The sequence below is a fragment of the Heterocephalus glaber genome, unplaced genomic scaffold, assembly GCF_053883595.1.
Source record: "Heterocephalus glaber isolate CG9 unplaced genomic scaffold, H.glaber_assembly_v1.0 deba00000937, whole genome shotgun sequence".
NCBI lineage: Eukaryota > Metazoa > Chordata > Mammalia > Rodentia > Bathyergidae > Heterocephalus > Heterocephalus glaber.
Window position 1 is genome coordinate 5,317,317 of NW_028258173.1, and position 24,119 is coordinate 5,341,435.

The 24,119-nt window shown below is 47.4% G+C and overlaps 1 protein-coding gene across 1 annotated transcript; it reads left to right on the forward strand.

The window, feature by feature from the left end:
* Positions 1–1,871: 1,871 nt before the first annotated feature.
* On the forward strand, positions 1,872–23,894 carry St6galnac1 (ST6 N-acetylgalactosaminide alpha-2,6-sialyltransferase 1). The gene is made up of 9 exons (XM_004860763.3): positions 1,872–2,148; positions 19,804–20,446; positions 21,065–21,233; positions 21,410–21,581; positions 21,743–21,881; positions 22,110–22,213; positions 22,406–22,495; positions 22,579–22,678; positions 22,885–23,894. The coding sequence occupies exons 1-9, from the start codon at positions 2,018–2,020 to the stop codon at positions 23,074–23,076; spliced, it is 1,740 nt and encodes a 579-aa protein (XP_004860820.2). The 5' UTR covers positions 1,872–2,017; the 3' UTR covers positions 23,077–23,894.
* Positions 23,895–24,119: the final 225 nt, after the last annotated feature.

The window sequence follows — 24,119 nt, forward strand, 5'->3', positions numbered from 1 at the left end:
ATTTGGTTATTAAATTCAGAAGTCTTTCAGTGGCGTTTTTGGGATCTTCTATATAGAGTATCATGTCATCCACAAATAATGATAATTTAACTTTTTCCTTTCCTATCCTTCTTCCTTTTATTTCTTTCTCTTGTCTAATTGCTCTGGCTAATGTTTCCAGAACTATATTGAATAAGAGTGGTGACAGTGGACATCCTTGTCTTGTTGCCTGCAGATTCTCTTTTAACAACTCTTATCTGTGTGTAAGTTTTCACAGCCTGTTGGCTGGCGGTGTATAATGAAGACTAAAGTCAAAAGTTTTCATTTAAGGACCAGGGATTTAGCCCAGTGGTTTCGCCACCTGCTGCACAAGCGCAAGGACCCGAGTTTGATCCCCGGTACCAAAAAAATAAAAGTTTTCATTTAAAAAGGAGAAAAAAGTAAATCTTGCCAAACACCGAGACTTTTGATGATGGCTGGAATCAGTTTCCCCTAGTGTGTATTCCCTGAATCTCACTTTCCGCCCTGGCATGGGGTATAGCAGTCTTGCACTGTAATCTGAGAAAATCAGGAAATGACTCTGGATCAGTCTCCTGCGCCCCCCCCCCCCGCCAGCTGGCCTTCAGATCTCAAGTTCAATGCACGGCTATTGAGAGGCACAGTGCTGGTGGCTCTCAGGGGCTCGGCTGCACCTCCTTGCCCTTTGTAAGTCAGAGAGTGCAGACCCAGTCCTGTGTTCTGAACACGGGTGAGAAGAAAGAGGCAGTGCTGGGCTGCACTGTTTGCTGGTGGTAAGCAAACACCTTCCCAATGCGCTTTTCGTTTGCCCAGCATCTCAAATGGGCACCAGGATGGAGAAATACAATTGCCCTGACAGGTGCCTAAGAGAATTCAGAGTCCTGGGTGAGTCAGGGCAAAGAGAGCTAGGCAATGACACAAGTTTATTCAGAAAATGTCTCTAAAGTCCATGTGTGATGCGTTTCCTCATTAGGGGAAGGGGGGGCAGGGTGGGAAGCAGGGAGGGGGAGGGGGAGAGGGAGTGACTGAGTATGAGTGCGGGTCGGTGCTGAGAGATTGTTTTCTCTGCTCTCTGGGGAAGTAGCCGAACATTTCTCGGTGCATGCCCATGCTCTGGGTCAAGGCCAAGGGCTTTGGGTAGAGAAAGGGAAGCTGTCCTTCAGGAGTCGAGCACACTGCCAGGTCTGAGCAAAGAGCCTGGGTCCCCAGTCCTTCCAAGTGGCTCCTTTCCCACCTTCACTGCTCAGAAAGACCTGTACACTGCGGGGCATCGAGAGCACTATTTTTATTATTTTTATTATTTTTTAGGTACCAGGGATCGAACTCAGGACCTCATGCTTGCGAGGCAGGTGGCGGAACCACTGAGCTAAATCCCCAGCCCCGGGAGCACTATTTTTAAAACTAATAATCCACTGTACGGCTGCGTCTCCAAATCTGCTGTTTTCTTGAAACCTAGAAAACTGATCTTGGTTTTATTGCTCAGAGTTGTCCATTTTCCCCCAAGAGTCTGTGGTGCTTCTCTTCTTCTGCAGAGCTAATGATTTTTCAGGGGTGCAGCTGCTGTGCCATGGGGAAGAACACAACCCTGGGCCAGCACCCCACTCTCTGCCAGGGCAAAGGTGGGCTCGAGGAGGCCTCAGCCGTGACATGGGGACATAAGAGCACCCCACTCCTAGGGTGGCCATGGGACCACCCCAGTCCCTGTGAGGGGAAGGCAAGAAAATGGAGTAACCTGACCAAAGTGAGGTGCCCGTTTCTCATAAAGTTCTACATCCAGAAATCAGCTTCCGAGAGGGAGAGAAAAAAGTGCACTTGTTTGAACAAAAGGAGTTTCTCTTCCTTCAAGCCACAACGGCTTATACGCCTTCCTAGAGCAGTGAAGGCGGCTCCTCCTTCCCCTGGCAGAGACTGACTTTTCCAGAGGCGCTGCACACCCGGCCAGCAGCCAGCAGGGATCTATCTGCATCCACACCAAGCCCCAGGATGTGCAGAGATTTCCTTTAGGTCCCAACCCACCACCATGCGGTCCTGTCCATGGAGACCTCGTCACCTGGGCCAACGTGTCCTGTGGCCCTTGCTTTTGGTTTTGCTGCTCTTCTTCCTCTTCACCCTGCCCTCCTTCATTAAGGAGCCTAGCACAAAGCCTTCCAGGTAAGACTCGGACGGACCCTTTCCAGGTTCCTCAGATTTCATTAGAGGAAACTGAAAAACAAACAAACAAACAATCCGGAGTCCCAGGTGGCCTGGGGAACTCTGAGCCACCTCTGTGTCCACATGGGGGTCTCGGGGTCAAGAATGTCGTGAGAACTACTGGGCAGGGAGGGCAATGGGCAAGCTTAGGGGAGACAGAGGCAGTGGTGGGGACCAAGGCATTGCATAGAGAGGACTTAGGCGTGCAGAACTCCATCTCTGGGTCCACAGAGAGTACAGGACAAAAATGAGACTACTTTCCCCTCCGGGACTGTGAGTAATAAGAGCAGTGTTGGTTCTTGCCTGCACTGTCTATGTCCCAAAGCAAAAGATGATCCTGCATATTCCATTTGCTTCAAAATCGTACCCTAAAAAGTTTGTCAGTAAAACGAGAGATCTCACAATAAGGCAGTTTTTAAATCTGCATTCCAAGTTCATCCTCCAAAAAGACCTGCTCTACCATTCTTTCTTAGAAAATAAACACATCTCCCACAGTGGAGACCCTTTTCCTTGTACTCGATTTTTAAAAACTTTTATTTCCTTCACTATTCTTAAAATTTGAAAGTAACAGGAGCTTTCAAAGGATTAAAATAGAAAAGTGAAGCAGGAAGTGAGGGTCTCCCCATAAACCCTCACCACTGACCACTCTTAATGCTTTGGTGGGCATAGAATTCTATATTATTATTGTGGCTAATACTTCTATACCATCGACTCTGTGCCCAGCCCTGTTCTAAGTCCTTTACGGACATGAACTCACTCATTTTCGTTATTTTGAGGATACTGAGACCATAGCTAAGGTGAATTGCTCCAGTCCCTGCCAATACATCTAAGGGGCAGGAGTCAATCCCAGGATTTAGATCCCTTGGCCTGAGCACCTTACCTCTGTGCTAGACAAGCCCTTAGTCTACGTCCCACGTTCATACTGCTCCTCAAGGTGAGTTTTTCTGGTTTTGGGGTTTTTTGGTACTGGAGGTTGAACTCGGGACATTGCACTTGCAAGGCAGGGGGTGGAACCACTGAGCTTAATCCCTGGCCCAGGGGGTGAGTTTTTAAATCTCACTATAACAAGGATATTTTTCCTTGTTGGTACATACAGATAGGCTCCCTCCCTCTCCTCCTCCTCTATCCTTTTGGGCAGGATAGAGGACTGAATCCAGGGGCACTCATCACTGGGCTATATCCCTCCTCATTTTTAGTTTTTTACTTTGAGACAAGATCTCACTAAGTTACCCAGTCTGGCCTCAAACCTGCAATACTCTTGTCTCAGCCTCCAAATAGCTGGATTACAGGTGTATGCTTCTGTACCCAGCTTGACTCCCTTCTTTTTAAATAGCTGCGTAGCATTTTGCAGAACAGATAGAGTTTAATTAACCAGTCCCTAGTGACTCGTGCCTGAGGATTAGAATTTGGGATGGGCGCTTAAGTTGCTGCTCATTACCCACACTCCTCTGTGCGCTTTTAGAAGCATTTCTGTGGGTAACTTGAAGCGGAAATGCCAAGAAAACCCGTATGTTCACCTGAAATGCTGATGGACACCATGGTGTCATTCTCCCAAAAGTCTACATTAATGGATGCGAGAGATAACTCTCTTTTTCTCCTATGACAAAACTGGATATGTTAATGTTTTTATTAATTTATTTTGGTTTTTTTGAGATAGGGTCTCACTATGTGGTTCAGGCTGGCCTTGAACCTGCAGCAATCCTTCTCTCTCAGCTTCCCAAGTGCTGGCATTACACGTGTGCACCATCACACCCAGTGTACATATTTCTATATATCATAGAGACATCCTTTTTTTTTTGTACCGGGGATCGAACTTGGGAACCTTGCACTTAAAGATGCACTTTTTATATAAATAAAATTATCTATCTTTCCCTTTATGATTCTTACATTTTAGGCAATGTTTAGGTAGGTTGGTCCTACACCAAAATTATACAAAGCTTCTTCTATGTTTCCGATTAATGTTTCTGTGTTTTTAAACAACTGAAGTTAGCTGGGTAGAAATTTATTTTGTGTGGTGTGAACATGGGTTTATATTTCTTGGGACTCTTTATTGCAACTGACAAAAACTGAGCTTATGTGGTAGAAACAGATGCCCCATGTCTTCTGTGTATGGGCCTTGTGTTTCTGGGGAGTGGGCAGTCTGAGCACGCACACCTGTGACGTCAGCTGCGTGGTGTTCCTTTAGACAAAGTTGTCACCCATTTACTCTGGATACAAGCAGAAATGGTTCACATTCCATTATTTGTAAAGTTACCTGCTGTTTGTTTTCATTATTTTTGCTACACATTTTATTTTGTATTTAAATGTTTTAGGCAACCTAAGAACAAATGCAAAAGTAAAGATGCAGTAAAAATGAATTGCTTGGTGTTCATTACTTCATGTATATCAAGCATAGCAGCAAACAAACAAAAAAAGCCATGTATTTAACTTGTTTTAGGTTTTTTTTGCTTTTGTGATTTTTTTTTTTTTGATACCTGCCTAACATGACTGTGCTGTAAAAATAGTTAACAGGGAAATAACTTGAGATGATAGCTAGCTTTGGACCTGAGTTCAATCCCCGGTACCAAAAAAAAAGAAATAAAGAACATATGTATTAGGTTCATGTAAGTGGAATAAAAGTTTTATGAATGGACTTTCTCTACAGTTTTTCATGTAAATTAGCCTTTTGGTTTTGAAACTTCTCTGAAGGAAATTGTATGTTCTTGGAAATTTATTTCTTCCCTCTTGGCAGCTAATGGGTTTTTTCCAAGTTTAAAGGCAAAGTTTATCATAACAAAAATACTAGTAATATAACTACCATTCTCAACCATGTCCTATGTCTCCCTTTTCCCCCCTAAAAAATAATTGAAATAAAAAAAATTTATTTTATGATGGGAGGGGAGATTGGAAAAAAATTAATGTGTTCCATTTAAAATTTTGGTATATGGCATTTTCTAACTTAGGAAGCCACAATGTTCTTGGCCCATCATGATATTGGGTAGCATTAACTCTAAGTTTTGTGCTTCCAGATCACTTTTGGTTTTTAAGAATTTCTTGATACTCTTTTTAGCTTGCCTTCAATTTTAATCCTTTTTCTCTTTGTCAGGTACACAAGATTTCCTTTTTAGCCTTCTGCCTTGTCACCAACCATTCCTATTTGGTGGCCATGTGCTTGGGAAAAGGCCGAATGATCTTTCTGGCTCCACTTGATGTCTGAGATACCTGCTTCCTTTGCTTGCATCCCACCGACTACTTCCCTCATCCTCTTCACTTGGCATGTCTCTCCTTAGTTGGTGAGATTGTGTTTTCTCCCTGTAAACCCTCCCTATCCTGATAGTCTGTTATTGTCTGCTTTTTAATCCTTTCTTTCTCTCTTCTCTAAGTAATGATGGGGCTAAATTATACCCAAAGCTCACCCTACAGAATATTTCCTCAGTACTTTACAGGAAACACCAAACAAAAATGCCATTTTAAAAGGGGTGTATTTTTTTTTCCTTTTAGAATGTAAGCTCCTCAAGAGCAGGGACAATGTTTTCTGTATGTTCTATTGTGCCTAGTACACTGTAAATGCTCAATAAATATTGATGATGGGGGAAAAAACCGAGCATAATCAAGTTTAGTAAGAAGATAGGGCAAGAAGAGAAGCTCAGATTGCAGAGCTCCTGGAGAGACCCTGGGGTGGGAGTAGGCTGTGGGGAAATGACTCCTAGTGCTGGGGTGCCTGCCCCCCTGTGATGCATAAGCCCCGGAGCTAAGGGCCAGATGTAGGTACACAAGTGGTGCCCATTTGTGGTCCAGAGATTTCCAGAGGGTGAAAGTTGTGGCCATTGTCTGTAGTGCAATCCCCTGGGAAGGAGACAGAACCACTCTCCCCAGCCCAGGTGGCCACGGAAGGGCAGCTTGGCACTTCCTTGCTGTGGGCCGACAGGAAGGGGCGTCAGAGGGCCAGAACACCCCAGTCACCTGCTGGGGCCACGGAAGGGGATACTCACCCCAGAAAAGTGCTTGGGGATATTGAATGCTGCTGGGGCAGTGGGAGAGAAGGTCCTAGGAAGGACCCTCACGAGGGGACCTTCAGAGCAAAAGCGAACCCCTCCCCAAAGAAACCCCATTTACTGACCCTCAGAGACCATGACATGGGGGCCGAGAGCACTGGGCAGAAGCTGACTGAATCTCGAGGGTAAGCAGGAATAGTTCCCGCAAAAATCCAAGCCAGGTGGACACTGAGATAATAATACTGGAAGTTAAGCTTTGAAACAAGGTGGAGGGGGCATATAACTCAGGGGTAGAGCACTGGAGCACTGGCTGCATGAGGCCCTGGGTTTGATCTGTAATGGAGGAGGAGGAGGAGGAGGAGGAGGAGGAGGAGGAGGAGGAGGAGGAGCAGGGAGGGGGGGAGGGGAAGGAGGAGGGGGAGGGGAGGGGGAGAGGAGGGGAGGGGAAGGGAGGGGGAGGGGAGGGGAGGGGGAGGAGGAGAAAAGGGAAGGAAGGCAAGAAAGGAATAGAAGGGCAGTTTCCTTAGTGCCTGACCATGATTCTTATTGACCGCCCCTCTGCACTTCCCCACCCTCTACCTCATCCCATCCTCATCTCTCCGGCCCCCACTCCCAGCAGCTAAAGACAGAGCTGAGAGGGGGATGGAAGGGCTTCAACCAGACAGGACACCCGGAGCTATACACTGAATTTGTGTGTGTGTTTGTATTATAAGTTTATTTATTTACTGGGGCTTGAACCCAAGGTCTTTGCACTGAGCTACATCCCCAGCCCCCTGTTTTGAGACACAGTCTGGCTAAGTTGTTAAATTGCCCACACTGGGCTTGAACTTGCGATCCTCCTGCTTCGGTCTCCGAGAGTGCTGGATTACAGGCATGCTTGTAATTTTTCTTAGAATGAGATTTTTCTTTTCAGTATTGAGCACTGAATAGCAATGCTCTGATGCTGAGCTATTGAATTCTAATTCTAATCATCTCATTGAATTCTAATCATCAAAAGTGACTATAACGCTGTGGAGTCTGACCAGGAGGTTAAGGGATAGGAAAAGGGACACGTGTTGATTCTACTTAATAAACTGCTTATGGGCTGGGGAGTTAGCTCAGTGGTTTCGCCGCCTGCTGCGCAAGCGCAAGGACCCGAGTTCGATCCCCAGTACCAAAAAATAAAAATAAAAAAAAACCCTGTTTACGTAATTAAGTTCCAAAATGATGAAAAGGAGTGTCCAGCAAAATGGCACTGCAGAAGCCAGTAACACAGCTGGAAAAAGAATTTACCAAAAGATAGGCAGAGACTCAGAGGACAGCAGCAGGAGACACAAAGGCCGTCTGCGTGCCCTGCTGGGGGCAGGGTTGCTGCTGGTTTGAGGGAGGAATGGGCTCCCTTCGTGTGAGTCCAATGCTGAGACTGGGGTGATCCTGCCAGCGTATGCTCTTTGTGGAAGAGGTTGGTAGGGGTTTTGGACAAAGATAACACTATTGGGTTTCTCACCCTGGTTGCAGATTGTTTTGGCCATTGCCAGTTTCCTGGAACAACTTATTTTGAGACAGAGTAGGTGACTCTGGCCTAAGGCCAGTAGAGGCCAAAAATAGTCTCTTTGTTTGTCTGCTAACCCTGGAGAAGGACGGAGGGCCACAGAGAGCTCCCTGGAAGGCCTCTCTTGAAGACTTTCAAGAAAACATAGAGTTTGAGAGACAGGAAAGGCATGGGTAAAAAGCCCAACCTCCAATAGTCCTTCGTCGGCCAAGTGGCTGAGAGCAGGCCTCACAGCACAGCAGGCTGACTTGGGGAGAGAGGAGGGTGGTGGAGAGGGTGGGCCATGGGGTCACAGCAGGGGACTTTCAGGCACAGAGGTAGCCTGGCAAGACTGGTATTTTTAAGATAATCCATCTGTCAGATGTGAACAGGTAGATGGGAAGGTGGAGTGAGCTGGAGCTTTGACCTGACCAGAATAGCAACCAAGGGCAGGGGACAGAAGGATTTTCCAGGCAGATAATCCTGATACAAGGTGAAGAAGCTCTGGGGGTGAGAGGAAGCAGAAAATGAGGATGGATTTTGAGAAGCTACCTGAGAGGCAAGAGAGGCAAGAGGTTCACAAACTTGAGGCTAGCCTGGGCTGCTTACCGAGACCATGTCTCAAAATAAAGAAATGAGAAGGTCTGAGGATGCAGCTCTGTGCTCTCTGGGTTCAACCTTCAGTACAGAGGGGAACAGAAAAGATGTTTTGAAGGAGCAGAAGGAAGACCAGGAGGGGCAAAGGTGACCATAAATTTTGCAGTTTAGAGATTAGTCACGGCACCTCCTTCTCTCAGTGCTGCATAGGGAGTGGTAACAGTAAATCCGATGGAAAAAGGAGCTGTAAACAGTGTACTTTGGGCCCTAATCAGGGTGCCATTCCCCATTTTTATGACAGGATACTGTCATTTCGGAACCAGGGACCTTTCCAAAGTAACCTGTGCCCCAGGAACTTTCTGTGTATTGTTCTGACTTTCATAATTGTTTTCTAAGATTAATATGTTTTTTCTTTTTCAAAGATTATAAGCATTAGCCGGGTGTAGTGGCACAACCTGTGATCCCAGCACTCGGGAGGCTGAGGCAGCAGGATTACTGCAAATTCGAGGCCAGCCTGGACTACATAGTGAGACCCTGTTTCAAAAAGCGGGGTGGGTAGGGATGTAGCTCAGCGGCGCCATGCCTGCCTGGGAAGTGCAAGGCCCTGAGTTTGATTCCTGGTACTGGGGAAAAAAACCAAAGCCCGTGTATCTTATTATTATTATTATTATTAAATATCTTTGTACAAGATGTTGCCAGGGGTTGTGGGCAAAGATGAGATGACGTTGTCAGGTATCTCACCCTGTAATAAAGTTAAATGTAATAAAATCAAATGGGACCAGTGCTGTGGAACAAACTATAAAGATTAATGCCAAATGATATCCTCTGCATAACGTCTGGAAGCTGTATGACACTTCAGCAGTAGGGACACTGCAAACTAAGGAAACAATGTAAACAGTCATCCAGAGATGGGGAAAATTCAGGAAACACTTCAGAATAGGAGACCGGCGGATGATTATTAACCAACACTGGTATGGCACTCACACTGTGCCTGACACTAGTCTCAAAGTTCTGGTTACTAATTGCTTCGTAAGCGTCTTAAGTAGACTATCACCCCACCCCAATATCCTGGTCACCAGTTCGAGGCCAAGCGGGCTGGCTAGAGTCTGGCCTCTCACTCTGACCCCACCTCCACTGTTTCTCTACCACATGCACTGTGACACAGCGTCCCAGTGTGACAAAGTCCCAGTGTCAAACCTGGCTTGGAGTTTTCCCACAAGGCTGTGAATTTCTCATGGACAGGCTCTTGGACACAACGTAGCAGCTTTATCCATACTTGTTGAACAATGAATTCATGGCCTTAAATAAAAGGCCCAAAAGTTTAAACATTATTCTAGAACCATCAGAAATTTTAAAGCAAAGAATAACTTGATTAAATTTGGATGGATGGTGGCAGGGGGTAGCTCTGAGGGGAGAGTAGAGTTTGGAGGCTGTTGCAGTAGTTTGGGGTACAGGCAAGGAGAGGCTAAGTCCATACAGGAAGACAAAACTGAGGATGTCAGATCAGATGGACGTGGAAGCAAATAGTGTGGGCAGAGCGGAGAAGAAGGAGTTAAAGCAGTTCTATGATTGATTTCAGACCTAGGTTATTGGGCCACCTTCCATGTCATCCTTTTTTTTTTTTTTTTTTTTTTTGAGACAGGATCTGGCCTTGAACTCACTCTGTAGCTCAGGCTGCCCTTGCACTTGTGGCGATCCTCCTGGCTCAGCCTCCTGAGTGCTAGGATGCCAGGCGTGCACCACCACGCCCAGCTAGTTCTAAATTGTGTCTCCACTGTCGCTTGAAGACTAACATCATCACATCGTAACACTTCACTGCAGCTGCTTATATTCACGTCTTGTTTCTCTGCTGAACTGTGAGCTTAAGATCAGCGATCAACACCTTTCCATCTCTAGTCCCTACCGCAGCTCTAAACCACTCATAGGATTTCCGATAAAATGTCTCAATTAGTTTAAGTTTTTCCCCTTACTTTGTATTTTTATTAAGGAAATGCACACAGCAGTCCCCTCCCTCCTCACCACCCAGGATCCTGATTCCCAAGGCAACTACTTAACTCCTTCTGCTGTTTTTGTTTGTTTTCTGCAATACTGGGGATCGAACTCAGGACCTTGCACTTGCAAGGATGCCACAGTGCCTCTGAGCTAAGTCCCCAGCCCCCTTCTGCTGTTTCTTTCATCACTGACTGCCATTGTTCTAAATCATAGGCTTCTCCTGCTGTTCCCTGGCCTCTCGACTTTAATTGGTTAAAAGCTGTTAATAACATATTATTTTTTAAAAAGCAGAATTTTTTAAAACACAGATTAATAATTTTTCTATTATTATATGTTGAAATATAACCTTTTAGATACACTGAGAAAAAAACCCAAAAAAACCATATTATTTACTCATTGGCCTTGAAGCCAATCATACCGTTCTTTCAACTGTCATCTCCGGAAATAAAAACCCAACATAGAGCTGATCAGGCCTCTGTCACTGTGTGTCACACAGCATTAACAACTGTCCCAGTTTGACTAGTGTATGTCTGAATAGCACAGTATTTTTTTTTTTTGGTCCTGGTCATCAAACTCAGGATCTTGCAATTGTGATCAGGTAGTGGCACCACTGAGCTACATCCCCGCCCCACAGTATTTTTTAAAGTACCTGTCCCACAATGACTTGTAAAGTCCTCTGTCAGTTTTGTGAGACAGGTATTAAGTTTGTGTTTTACTGTGTGAGAAAATGGGGCTCACAGGGTCCCATGACAAACACAGGACCTCAGGACTAGCACAGGGCAGAGCTGGGAGAGACCTCAGCCAGGACTGCTATTCTCTGCATCTCTAAGGTCATGATCTCAAAAATGCCAGGATAAAAATATCACTAAACCCAGGCACGGCAGCACACGCCTGCAATCCCAGCACTCTGGAGGCTGAGGCAGGAGGATCACCTGGAGTTTGAGGCCAGCCTGGGCTACATAGTGAAATCAAGACCAGCCTGAACTGCTGTACAGAGCAAGACCCTGTCTCAAAAAATCAATCAATTGGGCCGGGGATTTAGCTCAGTGGTGCCGGGCCTGCCTCACAAGCACAAGGTCCTGAGTTCAATTCCCGAACTAAAACAAAAACAAAAACATTGGGGGCTGGGGATTTAGCTCAGTGCTTTCGCTGCCTGCTGCTCAAGTGCAAGGACCCGAATTCAATCCCCAGTATCAAAAAAAAAGAAAAACAAAAACATTGGAACATAAATGTACAAACTTAAAGAGTACAGTATGGTAGCTCCATACAATATTCAATGCTTCATGATCTAATGAGGATAAATTAGCATTTTCCTCTCCTTAAACATGTATCTTTGTGTTGGGAATCTTCGAATGTCTCCTTTAGTTCTTTATATAGAAGCAATTGCAAACTATAATCACCCTCCTGTGCCCTAGAGCACTTGAATCTACCCCTCCTTTCCTCTCTGCCCTGGTACTGGCGATTGAACCCAGGACCTCATGCATGCCACGCAAGTGCTCTGCAGCTGAGCTACATCCCCAGCCCTCACTCCTCCTATTGAACAGTTACCTGGTATCCATTATCTGACCTCCTTCTATCCCTTTGAGCCCCTACCTTTGCTACCCTCTAGTGAATGCTGTTCTACTCTCTACTTCTCTGAAACCAACTGTTTTAGCTTCCACACTGGCGTGAGAACATGTGCTATTTTTCTGTGCCTGGCTTAGCTCACCTGGCATAATGTGCTCCAGTTCCACCCATGTTGCCCCCAAATGACAGGGCCTCATTCTTGCATGGCCAATCTGTTCGACTTTCTGCATCCATTCATCTGGCAGTGGTCACCTCGGCTGGTTCCCTATCTGGGCTGCTGTGACTAGTGTGATAGTAAACACAGGTGCTGGTGTCTCTTTGATATACTGTTTCATTTCCTCTGGCTGTACACCCAGCCATGGGACTGGATCCTATAGTTCTGTTTTGGTTTGGTTTTTGTGAGACAGAGTCTCACTCGGTAATTCAGGCTGGCTTTGAACTCACTATGTAACCCAGGCTGACCTTGAGCTTGTGGCCTGCCTCAACCTGTTGAGTGCTGGGATTACAGGCCTGTGCCACCACGCCTGGGTCTTTTTAGTTTTTGTTTTGTTTTGTTTTGTGGTACCGGGGATCGAACTCCGTCCTTGCGCTTGCGCAGCAGGCGGCGAAACCGCTGAGCCAAATCGCCGGCCCCTCTTTTTAGTTTTTTGAGGAACTGCTATACTAGTCTCTCTAAGGGCTGTACTGATGTGTAACTTCATCAACAGTGTACAAGCTTTCTCCTTTCTTTGCATCGTAGTCTGCATTTTTGAGTATGGCCATCCTACCTAGGGTGAGATGGTAGCTCAAGGCTTTGATTCGCATTTCCCTAATGATCAGTGATGTTAAGCATCTTTTCATATACTTGTTAGCCCTTATGGATGTGTGTGTATGTGCATGTGTATTTGTGTGCGTGTGTATATGTGTATTTGTGTGTTACTGGGGGCTGAACCCAGGGCCTCCACACTGAAATACATCTCTAGCCTTTTTTATTATTTTGAGACAGGGTCTCATTAATAGGAGGGACTCAAATTTGTGATCTTCCTGCCTTAGCTTTCCAGAGTACTGGGATTACAGACATGTGCTACCAAAGCTAGTCTTGTTAGCCATTTGTATAACTTCTTTTGAGAAATGTCTTTTAAATCATTTGCCTATTTTTCAAACTAATATTTGGGTTTTGTAGGGGATTTTTCGGTCTTGTTTGTTCGGTTGTTGAGTTCCTTGAGATCTATCTATATCAATGCATCTATATCTATATTCATTCTGGGTATCAATCCTTTGTCATATGGATAGTTTTTTGGTGATTTTTTGTTGTTGTTGTTTGTCTCTGGTTTTTGAAACAGGGTCTCACTATGTGGTTCAGGCTGACCTTGAACTCACCATGTAGCCCAGGCTGGCCTCTAATTCTAGCAATCCTTCTGCCTCAGCCTCCTAAGTGCTGGGATGACAGGCATGCACCACCATGCCCAGCTCAGAGGGATAATTTGCAAACATTTTCTCCCATTCTACGGATTGTCTCTTCACTCTGTTGAGTGTTTCCTTTGCTGTATAGAAGTTTTCTAGTTTGATATAATCCATTTGTCTATTTTTGCTATTGTTGCTGGACTATTGGGGTCTTATCCAAAAAATTGTTGAGTATACTGATGTCTTGAAGTGTTTCCCTTGTGTTTTCTTCTAGCAGTTCCACAGTTTCAGGTTTTACATTTAAGTCTTTGATCTGCATTGAGTTTAGTTTGGTATACGGTGAGAGAAAGGTGTCTAGTTTCATTCTGCTTCTTCTTCTTCTTCTTTTTTTTGGTACTCAGGATCAAACTCAGGACCTTGTGCTTTCGAGGCAGGCACAGTGCCACTGAGCTAAATCCCCAGCCCTTAGTTTCATTCTTCTACATGTGGACATCCAGTTTTCCCAGCACCATTTATGTAAGAGCTTGGGTCTACAAGTCCTGACACATACCTGCCATTGCTTTAAAACACTGCTTTAAAACCACCCTATTCAAGGTCTTTTTAGGCCTCTTTAGCTCTCGTCATTGTCCTCACACCTATGAGTCAGGGGAGAGCTCTGAGTTTGTCTGCATTTGTGTATTTTAGGAAGAAAGACATCCAGCTTTCTGACCAGCTGTCATTCTAGCCCTGTGAGTTCAGCTGGGAGAAGGGCACCTCAGAGAATATTTGCAACTCTGTTCAGGGTGTGCTTTGGAAATGGGATCCAGCCATGGAAGCATTTGAGCAGTGACTTATGCATTCTTTTCCTCTGGAATGTTTTCTTTTTACTCCCCAGAATATAATATCCCTATTAGTATCTCCTCATTAGGATTTAAATGGCTGAAAACAAACAAATTGGCTTTAGAAAAAGAACATTCAAAATAACAAAGTATAGATTTCTACAGTTTTTTCCAGCATGCAAAAGTAATTAAAGCAACCCAATAGCTTTTAGTTATTGAGGTAGCTTCTAGCACATCTGAAGTTTCAAAGTAAAATTCTAAAATGTAAATCATTCATTCCCGTGCAAAATAGCTTCCAAGGATTTCTCAAGGAAAAAAATCCTCTAGGCTACTGGAGCTGTTTGCTACTCCAAATGGAAGCCAGAAAAGAAAGCACAATGGCTACTTTCCATTTCAGATACAAAAGGAGCCCCTCAAGAACTGATGAGAGCCCAAAGTGGGACTGCAAAAGCCAACATGGACCCCATGGGAGTTTGGAAACCACAGGCCCTGCTAATAAAGTGGGTGGTGGAGGCGAGAGCAGCTCAGGTCAGAAGACTCGGCCGCAGGGAGTCAGGAGAGACCCGGGGAAGAGCCGTGGCTTGGTTTTTCCCTTCCAGGAAGAGGCTGAACTGAAGCCTGGGGAACCAGAAAGGGGAGAGCGAGGTATGGTTGATGGTGAGGATTCCCGAGAGAGTCCGAGACTCACGGACAGGAGGAGGTGGAGTTTGTGAGGGGCCACGCCCTGTGGACAGGCGCCACGGACCTAGACCACTTCCGGTCACGGGGCGGGGGGGGGGGGGGGAGCCAAGGTGCAAGGTCACTTAGCAATCAAAGGAGTCTTTTGAGCTCTTCTTCTCTTATCCTCAATAAAGTACTCTGCTCCTACTGGCTTTATTAGTGAGCGATCTTTGATTCGGGGTATTATGCTCCAATTTCAGATTGAATAGCCTTCAACATCCTAATCGATCTCAACATTCCCTTGTGTCAGTGCTGGTGAACCTTTTAGAGACCGAGTGCCAAACTGCAACGCAAAACTCACTTATCGCAAGGCGCCAACACTGCAATGAAACCGGAATACTGAGAGTTTAGTTAAGAAAAAAATAAACTCTGCATTAACATCTTTTGTCTTAAAAGAAAAACACAGTAACACGGGTGCCATAGGTTCCCCACCACTGCCCTCTGTTATCTAGAAGTTCTGCAGTCTTGGAAAAATATTGCTCTCTTGCCAATGCAGGCATAAATGAACTTTGTAGGTTCCCTTGGTGATGTGTATTTAAGAATATATAAAGAGGGAAAATGGCTAGGATCAAAACATATTATATACATTGAAACCCAATATTCTGTAAAATTAATAGGCATTAATAATAAAAGAAGGGGCTAGGGATTTAGCTCAGTGGCACACCCGCCTGCCTTGCAAGTGCAAGGTCCTGAGGTCTATCCCGGGTACCAAAATAATAATAATAATAATAATAATAATAATAATAATAAGAAAAGAAAGGGGAAAAAGGACATAGAAAAGGAGTTTACCAGATAATTATTCTATTTGTTACTTTTATTCAATAGAGCTGTATTATCCTTGTTAATGATAAATTTATTTTTAAGTGCAATATTTTATACCTTTATCTCCCAAGTAGGTCAGAATTATTAAATTAAATCGCTCTGCACTTGGGTGCCACCCATAATTACTTTGCCTGTTGTCTCTGACAGAGCTTTTCATAAATAAATACATTCCTTAACCCCAGTCCAGCCCAAGGTGTCTGACATCAGGCTCTCTCTGAGTCTGAACAGATGAATACAGACACTCAGCATATGGACACAGTTTAAGCACGAAGTAAATTCCATGCATGAGAATCTGGAAATACCTGCATAACACCCACATGCCTAGGAATCATAGTTTATTAAATTATAAGGAATTAAGTGAAACTTAATTTTGTCATTACGTGGTTCATTACTGTGACTTCCAGTAAAAATTTAATGAGTCATCAAGCAATTGGAGTGTTGCAGAAAGGACTGTCCTTCCAGGAGTCACTGGGCCACTCTTCCCTCCAGACAGCATTCTGGAGAGGGTGCCTTATCTCTTTAGGGTCCATGTGACCCCTAACCAGATGGTCAGTTGTCCGTGCAATAGGGCTTGAGATGTGTAATGTAAAAGACCACCCCGCCTCATCACCTGACCCAACCACAGTCATATGGAGGTGCCCTTCCAGCCAGAAAGCAACATCCATGAAAAGCTCAATGTGGCGGAAATGGTGTTCATCAGAATGCTACACAAGTGAGCTCTTGGGGTTAGAGGTTAGGACAAATCTACGAAGACCTTCACTGAGTTACAAGAGCTGTTTGCTAAACCAAATGGACACCTAGGTTTTTGCTTTCCCCAGTGGCCCAGGCAAGTGTGGAGCACATGCTGAGCTGTGAGATCCAACGGGAGCAGAGGAGTCTCAACCCCGGCCTCCTTACAGCCCTCAAAACTTCCTCCCAATAAACATGGAACCGGAAGCAGTACCTCAGGGCTTCCCCTCTCCATTGAGCGCTCTTCTTCCATAACAGAAATCGCAGGGATGTCTGGCCAGCTCGTGAGCCAACAGCCCCCTCTTTCTCTGGAAACTGTCCTCTTCCCATGCATAAAGTGGGCCCCAGGATGTCACACGCCATGTGACCCAGACCCCTGGGCAGGGATGAAGTGGAATTCAAACAGGCCAGGCTTTCTCCAAAGATTGAAAAATTGGGAGCCCAGAGTCAACAGTCCCTAGAGAGATGTTACAGGATGACCACCTTCCACCACCAGGTGGGCCGCAGAGCAGAGGAGGGAGTTGTCCTGCAGAAAGGGAGGGAAAGAGAAGAAAGCAGCTGTAGAGGGGAACAGGTAAGAAAAGGAACAACATCTTAGAGGGAGAATGCTGGTCCCAGGCCTCTTGGGGCTTGGCCACTTCTTGGTTGAGACCTTCTTTATTCTTATGATAAATTTCCTTCTCTTTTCTTTTTTTTTTTTTTTTTTTGGTATCGGGGATTGAACTCTGGTCCTTGCACTTGCGCAGCAGGCAGCAAAACCGCTGAGCTAAATCCCCAGCCCTCCTTCTCTTTTCTTAATTGAAGTGAAAAAAGAAATTAGGGCTTGAATGCTATTAGCCTTTTCAAGATACCCTGGATCTCATTCCAGCCTGCCACACAGCCTTCCTCTCCTTTCTGGTCTGAAATACTCTCATCGGCGTTACTTCATTAAGCCATTTAATAAAGGCAGAGGCATTTTTCTACATGAAGCCAATTAAATGTGTGTGTGTGTGTGTGTGTGTGTGTGTGTGTGTGTGTGTTAGGACCCCTGAAAGGTAAGAAGTAAGAACATCACTGCTAGCACTTTGCTCACGGCCATTAGGGAATTTAGGCCTTGGTCCAGTTTCAAGTTCACAAAAGAGAATGCCCTCGTGGAAGATCAGAACAATACGTTCCTTCAAGGCTGAGCCAGGCAGAAAATGTGGCACCAGCCAGGAAGGCCGGCCACAACTCAGGAGGGAAGCCCTAGAGGAGGAAAGGTTACATAGTTACCTGCCTACTTCACATACTGTCGAGGAGCGGTCCTGTATTTCTCCAGTAATGAAAGATTTCCTTTGTCTTCTGCCTCTAATAACAATTGCTGTGCATTTCACAGGTCCAAGGTAAAAATTTGTATTCCAGGTATCTCCACAGCACATTGCCCAGAATAGATATTCAGCAAACATTTGTTGAATGAGATGTTCATTTGTCCGTCCTATGTAAATATTTCCACTTCTATTTGCTTTTGTTTAAACCCGTTTCCTTTTGGGCTCCGAAGACCTTACAAAAGCTCTGACATAGTGTGAACTGACAATGTGATAGGATGGTAGTAGGGGATTTACAGGATGATTTTTACCTCTTTGGACTTTGGATTTTATTAAAGAGATGACATTTCCCTGAACAAACACAAACATGAATTGTTACAAACCTGATGTCTATGTGGTTTTAGCATTGACATGATTGCCAGAAATAAAGCCTGGGTCAGGCTACCTTCCAAGGCATCTCTTTCTGTTCCACCTTTCCCAGCACCTCTCCAAATGACAGCTGACATTTACTTGTGTGATTACTGTCATCCCCTTGGGCTCTTAGGCTCCACAGGGAAGGGTGTCATTGGCTTGAGCTCATCCCGGAGCCCCAAACACAGTAGTACCTCCGTTCACGAACACTTTTATTGGTGAACAATTTGGTTCACAAACAGACGCGTTTGGCAAAATTTTGTTTTTGTCTGCGAACTCTGCATTGGGTGATGAACAGCAATGTGGCCATCTTTTCCAGAATCGTCGAACGAAGTAAGTTCATGAACCAAGCCACCACTGTACTCTGGTCTCACACAAGGTTCTCAATACGTATTCACTGAATCTGAGAATGAATGGTAACTGCTGAGTTGGGTGGTGGGTGAAAGTCAAAGTAGCAAGAGGAGATGGAGAGCAGGTGAGCAGACCCCCGCTGTGCATGATCCACTGGGATGACTATGAGCCTGAGGCTCAGAGACTTCACTCAGAATCAAGAGGCAGCAGCCCATTTTACAGCTAGAAAAACCAAGTCAGGGAGGTTGAATTCTCCCTGTCTCACGAGCTAGTAAATGGAAGTGCTGAAAGTCTCACTCAGGTCTGCCTGGCTGCTGGGGTTTATGCTCTTTCTTTTTCCTTAAAAAAGTCAGTTTCACATGGCTTAGACGGAGAAAGGGCCAGGCATGGTGGTGCACACCTGTAATCCCAGCACTCTGGGAGGCTGAGGCAGGAGGATCAAAATTCAAACCCAGCCTGGACAGTGTAGCAATTTAGTGAGACTGTCTCAAAACAAAAAAAATTAAAAGGGCTGATATTGATGGAGATAAATGTGTGATCCTCTGTACCACAAAAAAATAAAAAGAAAAATGGTACAAGTGGACAGAGGGAACTCAGGACACGTGTAACAAGAAGAACAGGAAGCCCAGGACACCAGGGCCAGAGCAGGAGAGTAGGAGATGAGGACACGGAAATCACCTGGGTAACTGCCAGGATCACAGAGAGAAACGTTCTTTTTCCCAGGGCTCTCGGGAATCCTTGCAAAAACCCATGTAGCACGGGGCCCCTGCCCGGAAGCGCAGTCGAGAGGCATGCACACCTCCCACTGAACTGTCTAAAGAAGCCGTGCCTGACAGCCTCACATAAAAGTCAGAAAGAGAAAACAATCCCTGGAGCCAGAAACCTTGCCTACCAGGACCCAGACCAGGGCCCCCAAGTCTACTTTCTTCCACTACTGCTGCTAGACGAAGCCTTCTAGAATGGAAATGAGATCGCGCCCCACCCACTGCCTTCCTTCAACACCCTCCCCCACCCCCGTTTGAAATTCTTCACCACTCCTCCTAAACTAAAAGGTAAACTCCCAAGCAGACACAGTGCAGTCACTGTACCTGTACCTGCACCACACTTGGTCTCCAGCATACCTCCCACTCCGTTCCTCCAGCTGTGTGGGTGTTGGCTCCCACTAGGGTTTCTCTTGTGACCTCCAGCATCTCCATGAGATGTCCCGTGTATTTTGACAAATATGCTTTAATGGGGGGACATTTCAGCTTTGCTCTTGGCATCCAGGTCCAGTGCCCCAAACTCCTGCTATTGGCCGGGTCTCTGCACCAGATGGAGGTGACTATCCAGATGCAGTGCCAAAGGGCACAGGGTAATTTCCTTGGAAACTACTTTGAGGTCTGCCTGAGGCACAAGAATGAATACTAGTTATTCTGTTTCTACAATCTCCAGCCTTCATCAAAAATTATCTCTGTCCCTAGGCATCAATATACACAGAACAATATAAAGCGGGCTGAGGAGTCGCAGCAAAACTCTATGTCCCCAGCTCCCACCATGCAACAGAGGAGAAGCGTCCATGATGAGCCAGGGCAAGAGGAGGGTACCCTGGACACAGACCCTGGGCCCACAGCCCCCTTGGCTAGAGGGAACAGGACAGAGGCTGCCCGGACACCACAGCGGGAACAGGGTGCTGTGCCCAGCGCCACACTGGCAGCAGCACTGAAGGGACAGGGAGAAGAGAAAACCCAGGTGGACGTGCTGCCACCAAGAGGTCAGCACAAGGAGATGGCCTCCGTCAGGACAAAGGCAACAGCAGTGCAGAGTCAGGACACGGTGACAAGAGGCAGGGGGGACCAGAAGGGGAAGCTGACAACTGCAAGGGCAGTGTTAAAAAAAACCCAGGGCAAAGCGTTGGCCACCACAGTAGTGACAACAAGGACAAGAAAGAAAGCCATGACCACAGCCGCTGTCCCAGGCAAGGAGAAGGCAGCGCGGGCCAACCCTGCACCTTCCCCAAGGCCCACCACAGGGAGAAGCCAGAGACTGAAGGCCGCCAACTTCAAGTCTGAGCCCCGCTGGGATTTTGAGGAAAAGTATAGCTTTGATGTGGGGGGTCTGCAGACGGTGAGTTTGTGCCGCCCTCTCTTCCCTACTTTCCTGCCCCAACAGAGAGGTGGTCACCCCCCGCCCCAGGCAGGGCCCAGCCCCACACTGCTCTCACCCTGTCCTTCCTTCCTGTGAGGCCTATGGGCAGCATGGGGAGGCGTGAGTGACAAGGGCCTCCCTGGAGCAGGGGAAGGAGCTCATCAAATCAGGGGAGGAAGGTGTGCCCAGCTCTGGGGCTTGACACACAGATCCTTGTCCTCTGGCCGGGGAGGTGACCGGGACTAACCGATGTGAAGGCCCCAACCTCAGGCCCAGCCCCAACCTCCAGAAAGGGCTTGTTTTCCCTGCAAAGCCAACCCTAAAACCCTCACTCTCTTCCAGCCCCGAGCTAGACCTTGCCACCCCCACCCAAAGTCTTCCTCACACACCCCTGCATTCAAACCAGGCACAGAACCATGGCGCCAGCAGCCCACTGGGCACCTGCCCCAGGTGGCGCCTCTCACATAAGGCTGCATCTATCTGCCCGGGGCTGAGACAGCCATTCCTTGGGACCCTGGGGGCCACAGTGGGCCCAGGCAGTGGACAGGGGAGGGTCCAGGTCTCTCCCGGCCTGAATCGGTGCCCTCCTGCATGTAGAGATGCCCTGACTCAGTGAAGGTCAGAGCCTCCAAGTCACCATGGCTCCAGAATCTCTTTCTGCCCAACCTCACTCTCTTCCTGGACTCTGGACGCTTCAACCAGAGCGAGTGGGAGCGCCTGGAACACTTCGCCCCTCCCTTCGGCTTCATGGAGCTCAATCACTCCTGTGAGTCCTCACCCCGGGAGGCTGCAGCGCGCACCAGGCCGGGGCAGGGGGCGGCTGGCTTCCTCTCTCTGGTCCGCTCTTTCCTGGGGGCCGCCTGGCCTAGGAGAAATGATGGGTGGACGGACGCCTGTCCCTTGCAGGGCTCTGAAGGGAGCCCTGCACCACTCCTGTTCCAGTGGTGCAGAAGGTCGTGGCCCACTTCCCGCCGGTGCCCCAGCAGCAGCTGCTCCTGGCCGGCCTGCCCTGGGAGAGCTCGCAGTGCGTCACTTGTGCTGTGGTGGGCAACGGCGGCATCCTGAACGACTCCCACGTGGGCCGAGACATCGACAGCCACGACTATGTGTTCCGGTAAGCGGGAGCCCTCTGCGGCAGGTATGGATCTCCAGGGAGACCCGATTTATCTGGAAGGCGGCATTCCTAGGCTCTCCAGAGAATTTCAGTATGCAACTTCTGCTTCCCCCTTCTCCCTCTCTCCACCCACGTGTTCGGATGTGTATCTTTTTGGGCAGATTGAGCGGAGCTCTTATTAAAGGCTACGAACAGGATGTGGGTACGCGGACATCGTTCTACGGCTTCACGGCCTTCTCCCTGACCCAGTCCCTTCTCGGGTTGGGCAGTCGGGGTTTCCGGAACGCGCCCACCGGGAAGGTGAGCCCAGGCACGGGCCTGACTGCGCAGACTCCAAGCGAGAGCCTGCGGGCCAGACAGGGGGCTGGGCATCTGGGCCTGGGTGGAGCGCGCAGTTGGTACCGGTTCAGTTCGTGTGAGGGGCAAGAGCAGGGAGTGCAGCCAGACGAGGCCAGAGGCAGCAAGAGGGCCGCCCAGCCCGCGGTCCTGGCCCCACTGCTCCCCAGCCCTGCTGTCCTTGGTCTTCAGGACGTTCGCTACCTACACTTCCTGGAGGGAACCCGGGACTATGAGTGGCTGGAAGCATTGCTTCTGAATCAGACCCTGGCGAAAAAGAGCCTTTTCTGGTTCAGGTACCCACTTCCATCCTTCCATGCCCTCGCCCCGGGCTGCACTGTGGATTGAGTGGCTACAGAGGGTTGGACAGATGGGGACAGTCTTGGCTGTCACCTGGCGATGGAGGACCTGTCATGCCCGGGACCTTGACTTGGCCCTCTCAGGCCAGCTAAGAGAACTGAGCCTGAGTGACCCGTCCCTGACCGCAGGCACAGGCCCCAGGAAGCTTTTCGGGAAGCCTTGCAATTGGACAGATACCTGTTGCTACACCCAGACCTTCTCCGCTACATGAAGAACAGGTGAGAGCAGAAAGCCCAGGGAATTGCCTGGTCCTGCTCATCCTGGCAGATTCCCAACAGCTGGGCTCTGGGGCATTTTATAGGTTTCTGAGGTCAAAGACCCTGAACACGGCCCACTGGAGGATATACCGGCCCACCACGGGTGCCCTCCTACTGCTCACTGCCCTTCAGCTCTGTGACAAGGTAAGGCTGTGCTTCAGGAGCGGGACGGGCTGGAGAGCAGCTGGGGGCTACTCCTAGGCCAGGTGGCTGGGCTGGTGCACTCCTGGGGGGGGCAGAGTGCGCATATGCACCCCAGGACCTGCACCTGGACCCGCACACGAGTTAGCCCATGAGAAGACACCTGGGAGGTGACTCTGCAGCCCGTTTCTCCTCCACCCTTCACCTAGGTGAGTGCCTATGGCTTCATCACTGAGGGCCACGAGCGCTTTTCTGATCATTATTATGATAAAACATGGAAACGACTCATCTTTTACATAAACCATGACTTCAAGTTAGAGAGAGAGGTCTGGAAGCGGCTCCACAAGGAAGGCATCATCTGGCTGTACCAGCGTCCCCAGACTGCCAAAGCAAAGAACTGACTGATGCCTGGGCCACAGCAGTCTCTTCCTTCGGTTCCTCCAAAACACAGGGTGCCGTGAGAGTCCCACGGCCATCTGAGAGCCTTTGCCATCTGCCCAGGGCTTGGACCAGCCTCCAGACCCCCAGGGTCACCTGAGAAGAAGAGAAAACTCCCTCAAGGTGGCAAGGGGTTGGAGTCCTTCGGGAAGTTGCTGCAGGTTCAGATGGAGATTCCTAAGACCAGGGGGTTTTAATTAACTGGGTGGTAAGTGGCCAATGCCCCACATGATTAAAAAAAGCACTCTGTGCTGTTCCAAAGCCACGTGGTACAAAGGAAAGCGCCTGAACACACAGAGATTTCTAGATCGAGTGTGAATTCCAGATCTTCTCCTTCGACATCGTAAAATCTTGGCGTTATCTGAAGATCCTTCCAGCGATCATCTGATTCTAAAAGGGCTGCACTTTTCCTTGTTCTCTGAGTTATTTGACAGCTCTATGTATTGTAGAAAACAGAGTAAAGCAAATGATTCTTGCCTATGAAAATGCAAATAAATTTTGTACAATGAAGATCTAATAACTCCAGGGATGGTCACCAGTCAGTCACCACCTCGAGAATTTATTCTCGAGATCCTTAATGCCTAAATGTGTGTCTGTGGCTAGGGTTCTCCTTTGAACCACTTTTAACTTTTTTTTTTTTGGTACCGGGGATCGAACTCAGAACCTTGTGCTTGTGAGGCAGCCTCGGTGCCACTGAGCTAAATCCCCAGCCCAACCACTTTTTACTTCTTACTGGTTCTTTCATTAATGAATAAATAAAATATTTGACATGTGTCCATTTTATATTTGTGTAACAGTTATAATCTTATCCTTTACACATTTCCTTAGACCAATTTTCTGGCCTTAAGTGGCTTTTAAGGTATCCATTTCACAAGGATTTTTTTTGTGTGTAATTTATTTTTTTGTACTGGGGATCGAACTCGGGTCCTTGTGCGGCAGGCAGCGGAACCACTGAGCTAAAGCCCCAGCCCTCACAAGGATTTTTTAAATGACTCTAAATAGCCCA